Raw genomic sequence first — 11,842 nt, 5'->3', positions numbered from 1 at the left:
CAGAGGTGTAGGGAGCCCTGTGTACAGCCCAAGCCAAGCCCCCATGGTCATGTTTGTGACTCCTTAACCTAGCCGGGCAGCCAGAGCTCCTGGGATACAGAGTTTAGATGTAGATGTGAGTTATCCCTACTCATACTTGTACAGGGTTTCCTAGGAGGTACGGACCTCAGAGCACATTTACTAGTTCTTGGGGAACAGGAAGACTTCCAAGGCAGAGGTCAATTAGCATGCACTCCAGAGGAAGTGGCCCTATTTCCCCAAGTACCTTGCTGCAAGTATGGGCAGAGTTGCCCAAAGGACTACCTCTATAAGATGACAGAAGTGGACCTGTACCCTGCCTTGATTGCTACCCTTAACAGACACTGCACTGTCACTACTGGCATCTGGGGAAGGACAGAGACACATCAGGAAGTAGGATGAGGCAAGGTATGTCCAGAGCCACCACCTGGAGACGCTCAGAGAACCAGATATTTCCATAACCATCACACCTAGAGGTAAGTTTATTAGTCTGGTCCTGGGCCACAGTCTAAAAATACTCTGGTGCAACTAAAATATTACAGGGCCAGAGAGGGCAGGATCTCATCACCAGATGGGATCCAAGTTCCCTCCCATTCTGTTGTCTGGGAAACTCAACATTAGTACAGGCATAATTTAATTATCTGTTAGCAGAAACTGTGTGTGTGTGTGTGTGTGTGTGTGTGTGTGTGGGTGTGTGTATTTATTTTGAGAGAGAGAACACTAGTGGAGAAGGGACAGAGAGAGGAAGAGAATCCCAAGCAGGCTCCACACTGCCAGCGCAGAGCCCCGACTTGGGGCTCAATCTCACAAATCGTGAGATTATGACCTGAGCTGAAATCAAGAGTCAGACGCTTAACTGACTAAGCCATTCAGGTGCCCCGGCAGAAACTTTTTTTTTATAAGATAAAAATGTCCTAGAGTCTTTTTTCACAGGAATCTGCTAATTCGCCTCCTTTCTAATATAACTCACCTTAACACTTGAACACACTGTCTAAATTTAATCTATACCTAGTGGTTGTCTATTACCCAAAAACTGAGTTTAGCCAGCCACATTTTTGATCTGTAAGTGACATGGGAAATTGCTACCATCTCAGACCACAGATGACAGAAGATAAAGGCGGTTTGGAAAGGAGTCTTGAAGAGGTTGGAGAGCAGGTGAGCTATAAAATAGTGTTTATTCAAACTCTACAAAGGAGAAAGAGGCACTGTGCAGGTGACTTTGGGCTCAGGGAATAGGTGTGTGTGAGGAGAAACAGTGATGGAGAGGTCACTGATCCTGTTAAAGGGAGGATTTTAGGAGCGGCCAGGACCGGAATCAGGCGGGGGCCCTCCCCCGTTTGGGTCCAGTGTTAGTGAGGTAACTGTCTTGCCTAGCTGTTCTTACTTTTCCAAACACCAGCCCTCGTGGCTGCACACCCAGCACGAACACCACCACGATTTCTAGTTTAGCTGCCCGTCATCAGGATGGCTTGCCCAATTTGTCTCCATCTGGTGTACCTCATAAAGGGTCCTAGGCTAGGCAAGACTGGTCAGATCGAATTCTTACTAGGGTTTAAAGCAACATAGTACGTCCCTTCCAGATCCTGCTGACTTCCTTTGTTGGAAGATAGAATGTTTTCAGAGCCTTTGTCCTATTGTTCATGAGAAGGTCCCAAATGTGTTTCTTTGGCTCCTCCATTACAATTAGATTTTAACAGGTGGGGGTGCTTCTCAAAATGTGTCCTGACATCAGTATCACTTGGGGTATTTATGAAAATGTAAGTTCATGGGCCACACCCCATGCCAAGTAAGAATCTTTTAGGGGTGGAGTCCACATTTTCTGAATTTAACAGATTCCCCCAGATGATTCTTAGGTGAATCCTTGGCCTATGATTTGCAATTTAGCCAGCTAACTAGCTTTTCAAAATATTCTTGCTCAAGGGAGAACATTTGGGCCCTTGAGTCTGGAAGTCAGTAGGTACCATTACCTATGCTTCTATATTCGTCATCTCTAATGCTCTCATAAGGTACCTATTATAACCATTATACAGGTGGGAAAATTTGCCCCATTTGTTAGAAGTGGTATGATTCAACCCAAGTCCAACCAAGTCCACAGTTTTGTATTTAGCTCGATCTGCATTTTAGGCTCAAAAATGCTAGCAGCAAGGGGCACCTGGGTGGCTCAGTCGGGTAAGCATCCGACCCTTGATCTCAGCTCGGGTCTTGATCTCAGGGTTGTGAGTTCAAGCACCATATTTGGCACCACACTGGGCATGGAGCCTACTTAAAATGCTAGCAGTAAAATGGCAGTGGTAAAAATGGGAACAGCCATCATTAGTACTGGGGATGTCAACTGTTACTGAGCAGGTCACAGGAGAGTTCATTTGCCTGGTGCTTTGGTTTTTTTTAAGGTGTTTATAATCTCTACTTCAGATTTTTTTTTTTTAATTTTTTTTTTTAACGTTTATTTTTGAGACAGAGAGAGACAGAGCATGAACGGGGGGGGGATGGTCAGAGAGAGGGAGACACAGAATCTGAAACAGGCTCCAGGCTCTGAGCTGTCAGCACAGAGCCTGACGCGGGGCTCAAACTCACGGACCGCGAGATCATGACCTGAGCCCAAGTCGGACGCTTAACCGACCGAGCCACCCAGGCGCCCCCAGATTTCTTTTAAAGAACTCTAGAATTGGTTAACTCTCCGGCCAGGCATGAAAGGGCTCCTATTTTGTCACTGGTCTCTGTGTGAGGAAGAGGAGGAGTCTGTTAGGAAGGGTCCCTAGATTTGATTCAAGCTACAGTCCAGGTTCTCTATCAAAAGACTTCTTTTTGGACCCCCAAGAGGCAGATCTAATGCCAAATTAGATGCTAATTAGTCCACCATTCCTATGAGTAATTCAAGCCAAAAGTGGCTCTTGGGGGTCCAAATTATCCAGATCAGTACTGGTCTTTTGCTTTAACTACAATGTTTTGGCCAAGTCACCTTGGTAGGATTAGCCTGCAGGCCTCACTGCCACCTAATAAAACAAGCAAAAATAGATGAAGGAAATAGCTGTGCCTGCAGGAGGTAGCATGTCTGGATTAGAAGGCCCTGACTCATACTGGGACACAGGGCACCAGGGCAGGGCTTGTGTGGGAAAGCAGCCCTCCCTGTTCAGGTAGTTACTTCTGCCACGTGGTGGCCTGAACTCCAGTTGAACATACCCCCGCCCTGTGGTCAGTGCTCAGTAAACTTGTTTAACGGAACCAGGTACTTAAAAAATACTTGACCAGGATATTCGTATCTTCCTCTTTCTGGGAGTACTAAGAGGCCTGGCATTTTTTTACTCCAGGAGGGATGCCTAACACACTAGAAATACAGCAGCCTCTTTAAGCAGATGAACCCAGCAACAGGGCAGTAGACATAGTGGTTTAGACTGGAGCACTGGCTCTGCAAGTTCCAGTCCTTCTCAACTCTTGCAAAGGATCAGCTGTACGATCTGCGAGGTTACTGAAGAAAAGCAAGACTTAGATTTTTCTAAGACAGAAATGCAGGTAGTAGCTTTTTCATAAGGCTATTATGGGGGTTAAACGAGCTAATGCAAGGGGGCTACTTAGTCTCCAGTACATAGAACTGCTCAGTAAGCAGAAGCTCTGAACCTGAGGTCCACAGTCCCCCCTGCCACAGGGCAGGGGATCTTCCCATGTTATCAAACCAGCACCTGGTGCTCGTCTCTTCTTGCAAAGAGGCCACACAGAGAGGCAAGCCTAGGGTGCAGTTTCTTGGCACCGTTTACTCCCGAGAACCCTGCCTTGTCTTCTCGCAGTGAGGGGAGCAGCTCTGTGCCAGTCTGCAGAAAGGAGACTAGCTCAGGAATGCGGTGAGGTGGTTTCTTTCCTACCTCCTAATTACCTGCCCTTACCCAGAATGGTTTTCCCTTTAATTCAGTGTCTTCAAGGGAACTCATTAATACCAGCCACCCAAGCAACACAGGTTTCCAGATATGCACGTTTTTTAAATTACGTTTATTTAGCGTATGTACACATAAAAGAGAAATCACCCTCTGATCCCACCCAGCAGAAAACATGCACAAACCCAAGATATACGTGGAGGGAAGGGGCCCCAGCCCCAAGTTAGTGGTTGGGATGGTGCAATCCTGTGAGTCCCAAGCCCCAGTCAGGAGAGGGCTGGACTGAAGCACTGGGCAGCCCCTTGCTGCCAGCCCTAAAATAAGCGTGCGCCGTAGCCAAAGGTCTGTTTGATGCCCTCAAAGTAGTACCGCTGCCAACCCTGCCGCGTCCTCTCTTCCTCGGGGGCAGGGATGCCTCTGCCTTCCATGCACAGCTCAGTCTCTCCATTCTTGTCTATGAAGGTCAAGGTGATGGTGGCAAAATGCCCTGGGGAGAGGCAGAGGGGAGGGGGGTTTAAGATCCAGGGTTTCCGTCAGGGTTGGAGACTAAGGGGGAAAGAAAGAGTTCTGGGGGTAATGGCACTAAGCAACTATTCATACTGACCTTCTGGCCAAGATTTAAACCTCCACTTCATCACAATAAGTTTCTCAGGGACCTAAAATAACCAGAGAGATCAGTGTGTACCGTAGACTCCAATGCGCCAGATCCTGGCTGGGACCAGCTGTCTGTCTGTCATTCGGCCTACGGTCTGTGCAATTCTACACCTCAGGGGCACAGAGTGGACCGTGGAGTTGGTAGCATCTGCACCAACACAGGCTACAGCCTTTCCTCTCACTCCCAAGTCCAGTCTGGTCAACTGTGCCCAGGTGACAGTTCAGCGCTACAAATGGAAAGTTACCAGCCGCCAATATACGTGACCTCTCTTCCATGTTTGATTTCTTCAGGGAGAACTAATTTAACTCTGAGGAGAAAAATTCTAGGAAAGCAAGAGAATTCAACTGCAACATTCTTTTGAAACTACAAAAATGAGGTTTTACTAACCAGAGAGATTGAATTTTACCTACAGAGCTGAAAAAAGGAATGTTTTTCTTCTGACCTGAGACTATATCCTGGGTCTGGGGCTAGCAGGCACTCACCATATCAGTGAATTCCCCAGAGACGTTGCCATCTACCAGGTGAAACTTCCCACCTTTGTCTGCTTCTAACATTGCAGGAGCATGGGTAAAGGCCTGAACGAGCTGTGGGGGGGGGGGGAAAAAAAAGAGGTAGGGAAGATTGTCCCTCTCAGTGGGACCTATGGACAAACGCCAGGTGATACTTGCACACCTTAGCTCTCATTTCCAAAGGCACCACTCTGTCCAATGACTGGCTTCTGTTATGTCCCACTACAAAGGGACAGCCACTGCTCAGGGCTTTGACTTGAGTAACTCTTTGTAAATCCATGATGCCAATACTTCAGATCCATTCACTTTTCCAACAAGAATGCTTCCAGTGGTGCCCACTTAAACCACCCCAAAACACTATACGGGAGGACAGAGAGCAAGTCCACTTTGAGGAGTAGAGTGAACACAGAAGGGTTTTTTCTTTGTCGCTACTTGTACGAGGAAATCCTCAAGGCACCACTTTTTAGTACCTGCTCTGCATGCAGAGGGGATGTGCCTACAACATCCCAAGTCACCTGAGTAGCAAATGCCCGGAGGCCTGACAGACAAGATTATACTTACCTCTTGGGTGGTAAAGACTCTATACAGCTCCTCTGGTGATGTCAGGAAGGTTTCTCTAAGGGTGATCTTACAAGTGGGGATTTTGACACCAACAGGTCTGGCCTGGGTTTTTGAAGGAGCAGACTTAGCCTGTGGAAGCGGCAGCGAGAAAGGTTTAGAGGGTGGGAAGCCTCCATTAACGTGGCTTCCAGGACAGGCCTGTCACTCATTCTCACAAACTTCTTCGCCTCCAGTGCTAATTGTTCCAGGAGGCTGGATGGACGTTTCAGTCATTAGGGGAACCTTCCCAGAATGTTCTCAGTTCCCACCGAAAACAACACTCCCAGTGGAGGACAGATCCTCACTGGAAACCCCACTGACCAAAGGACCTGGCAAACCACTGGGCATTTCTGAAGCACTCAGTGTAATTCTCCAGGAAAAATTCTGTGCTCAAAGAGCTGGAAGCAGCCACCTCCCCTCGGGAATCTCCTTAACTGTGCTTGCAGAACTGTGCTGCGAACCAAGTGCTGAGCCTGAACTGTACAAGTTCTAGCTCCACAAAAACTAGCTGCTCACCCTGCAAATGTGGTGAAATTGATCAATTTCCTAATAGGTGAATGTTGTGATCTAAGCCCGGTACCTTCGTGACCCCTCTAGTGTCAAAGTACGAAATATCAACACCCCACTTAGAAAGAATACTGAAAACATAGATAGCTGAAGACCATCCTGTGTTCACAACCTAACCGGTGTTAAATGCAATCAAGAGAAACTCTGAAGCCCCTGCTGGCTTCCATTTGCTCTAGGGGTTTGTTATAAACGATTAAAAACCCAGTTAAAGAGGGACAAACAACTACACATTGTGGACCCTGTAAAAAGCACCATGGGCAGATCACAGGCTGCCGTGGCTTGGAGGTTAGGGTCAGAGAAAGAGCACATGGAAATACCACTTATTTACCTTGCGCTCCTCCGTTTTCAGTGCTGGCTGCCCGGCTGGGTCTACTGACTCTCCGTTCATTGTAGGCAAGATCATGCCCTGCGTGAACTCTGAAAAAATAAAATCCCCACTCCTGGAAGTTATTTCCTAGTAGCTGAGATTTGGGGCTTCTTTAGAGTTTGACAAACATGGACGTCTTACCCCCAAATGAAGTAATGACAAAGAAAGAAAGAGTCTACTTACTTTAGGTCTTTACCTTTGCACTATGCCAGACAGGTATCTGAGTGTATGCTACAGAACACAGAATGTTAACTAGGATGATTCTAAATCTCGCTCCATTAGAAGCAATACAACTTGTTAAATGTACATGAGGTCTCCTATGGATGGTAGCCAACGAATGTAGTGGCACTTTCAAGGAATTCAAGAGCAGGGCAAGATACCCACAGATGCATACTTAGTCCCTCTTCTCCACTCTGCCTTACCTCAGTAGAATAGCCACGCCTAGTGCACCAGAGCACTCGTTCTCACCAGAAGAGGTATCACCTCGTATGTTGGTGCCCTTTGACAGTCATTTTATGTACTCCCAACACCAAGATCAGAACACACTGGCAGAACTGGAATTCTAGGGGAGAGCTGAGCTGACCACTATCCTAATGACCCCCTAAGTGTCCCTGGAGAATGCATGTCAAAGATAGTCCAGGACTGTGCTCAAGCAGTCCAGGGATGCCAAGTCTTTAGATCGCACCGTTCAACAGAAATGTAATGACAGCCTCAAATATAATCTTAAGTTTTCTAGTAGCCACAGTAAAGTGTTAAAACAGAGAAGTGAAATTAGTTTTAGTAACACGTTTAACCCAATACATCCAAACTATCGTATCAATATAAAAAGCTATTAGTAATTTCACATTCCTTTTCTGGTACCACGTTTTCAAAACCCACCGTGTTTTCTACTCATGGCACAGCTCGACTTGGGACTATCTGCATTTCAAGTGCTCATCAGTCAACATATCAGATATTCCATCTCTATATCTTTCCCTTATTCAGAGTTTATAGATTGATTTTGAGGTGAAATAAGCCCCCTCCCCCACAAATCTTTTACCCATCTGGCAAAGAAAGGACTGTCAGGACCCTTAATCAGAGTCTGATGGTCGGGGGTGGGAGGGAACTACCTCCTCAAGGCATACGTTAACTACTCAAGGGATACCTGTTTTGAGGGTGCTGATGTAAATTCCCATTGCTTCTCTTAGGAGTTTCACCCCTTCTTCCTTCATTAAGGCCACGAGATTTGTGTCAGGCTCATCTTTGGCAAGGCTCACACTAATCTGAGTGAAAGATCAGAAGTAGGTGGTAAATAACTTGAGGGGCACCCATGACATGGAATGTGGGTGCTGAGCAATCAGATAGCTGCTGACATTTCCAAAGGAAACGTGTGAGGGTTGGGGTATTTTTCCAATCCCCATGAGTGTTCCTTCTTGCATTCTGCCAAAGCCAAGGTGGCTAACATTAGAACCCAAGTTACTAGCTAAAGCGGAGTAATTAAACAAGCACAAGCTGTGCTAGAAGCCCTCAATGGCACCACAGACCTAGGAAATCATCTACAAACTGAGGTTCTGAATGCTTGGGCCAGGCCTGGGCTTTAATCTTGAACGGGAAGTCATTTTTCTCATCTGAGAACAGAGAATGTGGAAGACTCAGATGAGGAATTAGGAAGCACAAACCTCTACTTCATCCACACTGTTTTCATCAGACAAATTGGGGATCTCCACATGTCCCTTGTACTGTACTCCAGACTTAGAGGTACCTGTCAAAAGCAATGCAACATCATTAGTCTCCCCCTTTGCAGGAAAAGGCTGCTCTAGAGTCCTAGCTACTCTTCTGCTTGCACTTTTTTTTTTTTTTGCTTGCACTTCTTTTGAACTACTGAACTGACCCTCTTTATTCTGAGATAAAGCCAGACGCAACCAACCCTCCCCGCTTCTCCCCTAGAAGAAATGTCTTTCCTCATTAGATCTGTTGAGGCCAACTGCCTCATATTACTGTATGGGACTAAGAGCTGTGTGGATGTGGCACTGGCAGGAATTCTGCCAAGGAGAACTTAGGTCAACAATCAATGCAGTCAGTTCTGCTAGAATGCTTGTTTTGAAAATACAAATTTATTCCGACGTGACTGACATCTTAGGGGTCAATCTGATCACAGCATGAATTTCACATTTGCTAACACAGGATTTCTTTCACGAGAAACACTAGGTGAACACACACCCACACAAAACCACACCCAGCTGAAATGAGCTGCACAGGAATACACAAAACACACACATCTCAAACATTTATCTGCCAGCAGCCTCAGTTCCCCATGTGCTATGAGCCACACCACCCACACTGGTGTTACAACTTCTGATTTCAGCTGACCCTCCTTCCACCAATCGACAATAACCCACATGCTGCAACCCTTCTGATGCCCACTTTCACAAGTGAACTTCAGGTCTTTTTCAAGGTAAAGCACCATGTTTACTGTATTATTTACGTACTTCTTCCCATATAACATGTGTGGACTGTGCTATCAATTTTTATGTTCCTAAATTTTAAAAATGTGTCACCAGTGAAGGTTTTTGGGTGTTGTGTCGTGTCCCTAACCCTATCCTCCCCATAAGCCCTGTGGTTTTGGTTGAGCAATTCTGCACAGTATGGGGATTTTTAGGAACACACGGGTGACGTTACAGCAGAACTGACTGTATTTCAAAATGAACCAACAAGATGATTATTGATCTTCACTTCTCCTGACCTCAGTTTCTCAATCTATAAAAAAAGGACTGGGCAAGATGATACCCAAGGTTCCTTTCAGACTACTATAGTTTTTTTAAAAAAAAGTCACGAACAGATAGATCTACTCTTCTCCTATTTATTACCATTTACTTGAAAAATGCTCATCGAGGCACAAATCTAATGTATGCTTTGCCCCACACATGTATTCCTTTAGCTTTAGTGCCTTTTAAAATTGTCAGGACCATCCAGCTAGGGCACATACATGGCTCCAATTCTTTGCCAATACCACCACAGAAGGGACACAAAAACTGGAGGATAAAACCACCCCAAATTATAGTCACACAGAAACTTCGTTAGCAGGGTAGTCTAAACTGGTAGATTCACACTGGAGAAAGTAAAAAAAAAAAAAATAAAAAAATAAAAAATCAAGACCAAAAAAACCCTCCCCTTCCCACCTTTAAGTCAATCATCCAAGAGACAAAAGTTAGCTAGTCTGAGGAAACGTTACCTGACATAAAATGTCCTAACATGTGGCCCAAAGATTCAGTGGCCCAGCTGCTTCACTGGTGGTGGCTTATGAGGCCCACAGAGAGGAAATGCATTTAGTGTCCCACATCAGCAGGGAAATTTTGGCACCCAATACTGATTTCTATAAAAGTAAAGAGCCCTGTGTCCCCTGAAGAGTTCCTAACCTTCCCAAAACTGTTCTCCCGGCTCCTTAATAGGTCAACCAAAATGCAGTTAGCCTTTGTTCTAATGGCCCAGCACAGACTCACCTGTCCAGTTTAGTTTGATGCTCCATTCATAAAAGAAGATAAGTTTGCCTTTGCGATTGTTAATGGATGCCTCTCCATCAAGCTTATTCACTTCTGTCACCTCACACTTGCCTTCCTCATTTTGCACCCGCACTGCCAGGAACAGCGTTTTCAGCTTATCCGTGGACCAGTTTGAAGCATCCCTCTCTGTCCTGCAAAACAGAAATAAAACTATGGACTAGCAGCCAAATGGAAGACACACTGCTTGCTCTGTGCGAGAGAATCCAAGGCTAAAAGAGACCTGACAAATACTCTGAAAAGACCAGTCCCACTCCCGTACATCCACAAACATCTTATCCTCTTTTAGGACGATAAGGAGTCCCATACTGTCAAGAAAGATAACTGCTGTGTGGAATGGTTACAAATCAAATGGAAAATTATACTTTCCTTTCTCAGCATAATGGTGCTACAGTATTTGACACTTGAACATGGCGCCCCCGTTTGACCAAATGGAAAACTGTGACCATCTTGCTGAGGTCAGGAGCCTAAGAGTGGGCCCTAGAATGCAGTATTTAGCTAACAAGTCCAGTAAGTAAGAAAGCAATAATCTTGACCTCATTAGCACAGTGTTCTGACCTGTCAAATTCAGGCTGTGCTATAAATTCCCTACACATTCTGTGTCCTCTAAACGTCTAGGAAAACAATGTTAAATCCAGGGCTTCAAACCAAATTAGATCAAAGCACTGTGTATGTTAAAAGGAGAGGAGATAGGTTGAAATATAGAGAAGAAAAATCACTATCTGCCTCCCAACATACTAACTAGCAGAGAACCCAGCAGCAAAAAGGGCTGCAACAAAGTAAAAATGAAAGCAACGGGAACAAAGTTCAGTGGAGTTAAAAGATAAAGAAATAGTACTTTTAGGACATTTCATAAATGAGAGTAAGCTTTTAAAAGTGGTTAAGTTATAAAACCGTGATTGCCCGGCAACCGGGGTAGTCCTGGGAGTTACAACACAACCAAATGAATAGTTCCGGGTGAGAGGCCATGGCATCTTCAGCATCACTGTGCTCGAGCACCCACCGAACACGTTCCAAACCTTTGTCCTCTGGACTGAGGCAGTGGTTCTCTACGACTGACTCTGAATCTCACCCGTAAGCCGCAAAATAAGAATTCCAGCCCACTAGCCCCGAGCCTAACACAGCGATCTCCCAACACAATCCACGCCGATTTGGGTCTCACGGACTCCTCCGGCCACGTGTGGGAAGCATGTCCTTGCTCAGGCTGGATGCATCGGCCACGGGGGTTATGTTCTCGTATCTCTGAAACCCCTCCTCTGGGCGCAGCCCTCCACGTCGCCCTCTTGCCCTCTAAACACTGAAACAGAGGCAGGTGGTGGTGTGTGGAGAGACCTGGGACTACGGACCCCTGCCACAGGAAGAACCCACTCCCATCTCCGGGCAGTGCTGTATCGGCTCTAGTTTTGTTCCGCCCGAGGTTCCAGGGACCCGCACCCCTGGCCGGGCCGTAGCGTTCCCGCGGCCTGGCCCGCTGGCCCTCACCAGTGCCAGTTGTTGACGTTGGTGGCGTCCGCCCGCTCCTCCACGATCCAGCGTGGGTCGCCCTCACCCCACTTGGCCATCAGCTTTCCTGTCGCGCCGCCACCAGCTTCCGAGCAGCCACAGCCACAGCCTCAGGACTGCCTGGTTCCAGCCGCCCGGCAGCGCCTGGAAACTACTAGAAGCGGCCGCAGAACCTCCTGGCTTGCTTTTCCCTCCACCCCCCGCCCCTCCCCGCCTTAACT

General features: G+C 46.6%; 1 protein-coding gene across 1 annotated transcript; it reads right to left on the bottom strand.

Moving 5' to 3' along the window:
* Positions 1–3,978: 3,978 nt before the first annotated feature.
* AHSA1 (activator of HSP90 ATPase activity 1) lies at positions 3,979–11,828 on the bottom strand. The gene is made up of 9 exons (XM_040477847.1): positions 11,601–11,828; positions 10,062–10,252; positions 8,241–8,323; positions 7,727–7,844; positions 6,544–6,632; positions 5,610–5,738; positions 5,022–5,123; positions 4,489–4,540; positions 3,979–4,371 (listed from the first exon to the last, which is right to left on the bottom strand). Exons 1-9 carry the CDS (start codon positions 11,678–11,680, stop codon positions 4,199–4,201), a joined length of 1,017 nt encoding a protein of 338 aa, XP_040333781.1. The 5' UTR covers positions 11,681–11,828; the 3' UTR covers positions 3,979–4,198.
* Between the last annotated feature and the right edge of the window lie 14 nt (positions 11,829–11,842).

This window comes from Herpailurus yagouaroundi, unplaced genomic scaffold (genome assembly GCF_014898765.1).
Source record: "Herpailurus yagouaroundi ecotype Mexico unplaced genomic scaffold, PumYag 141, whole genome shotgun sequence".
Classification (NCBI taxonomy): Eukaryota; Metazoa; Chordata; class Mammalia; order Carnivora; family Felidae; genus Herpailurus; species Herpailurus yagouaroundi.
This window is presented reverse-complemented; position numbering and strand designations above follow the sequence as displayed.

Bases quoted from the DNA above. Each gene is read 5' to 3' on its own strand.
- AHSA1 (XM_040477847.1), bottom strand. From the start codon at position 11,680: ATGGCCAAGTGGGGTGAGGGCGACCCACGCTGGATCGTGGAGGAGCGG. The intron at 8,324-10,061 runs GTGAGTCTGTGC...TGCTTTTGACAG, and splicing joins CATCAAACTAAACTGGACAG to GTACCTCTAAGTCTGGAGTA. The intron at 7,845-8,240 runs GTTTGTGCTTCC...TCTTTCACTCAG, and splicing joins ACAGTGTGGATGAAGTAGAG to ATTAGTGTGAGCCTTGCCAA.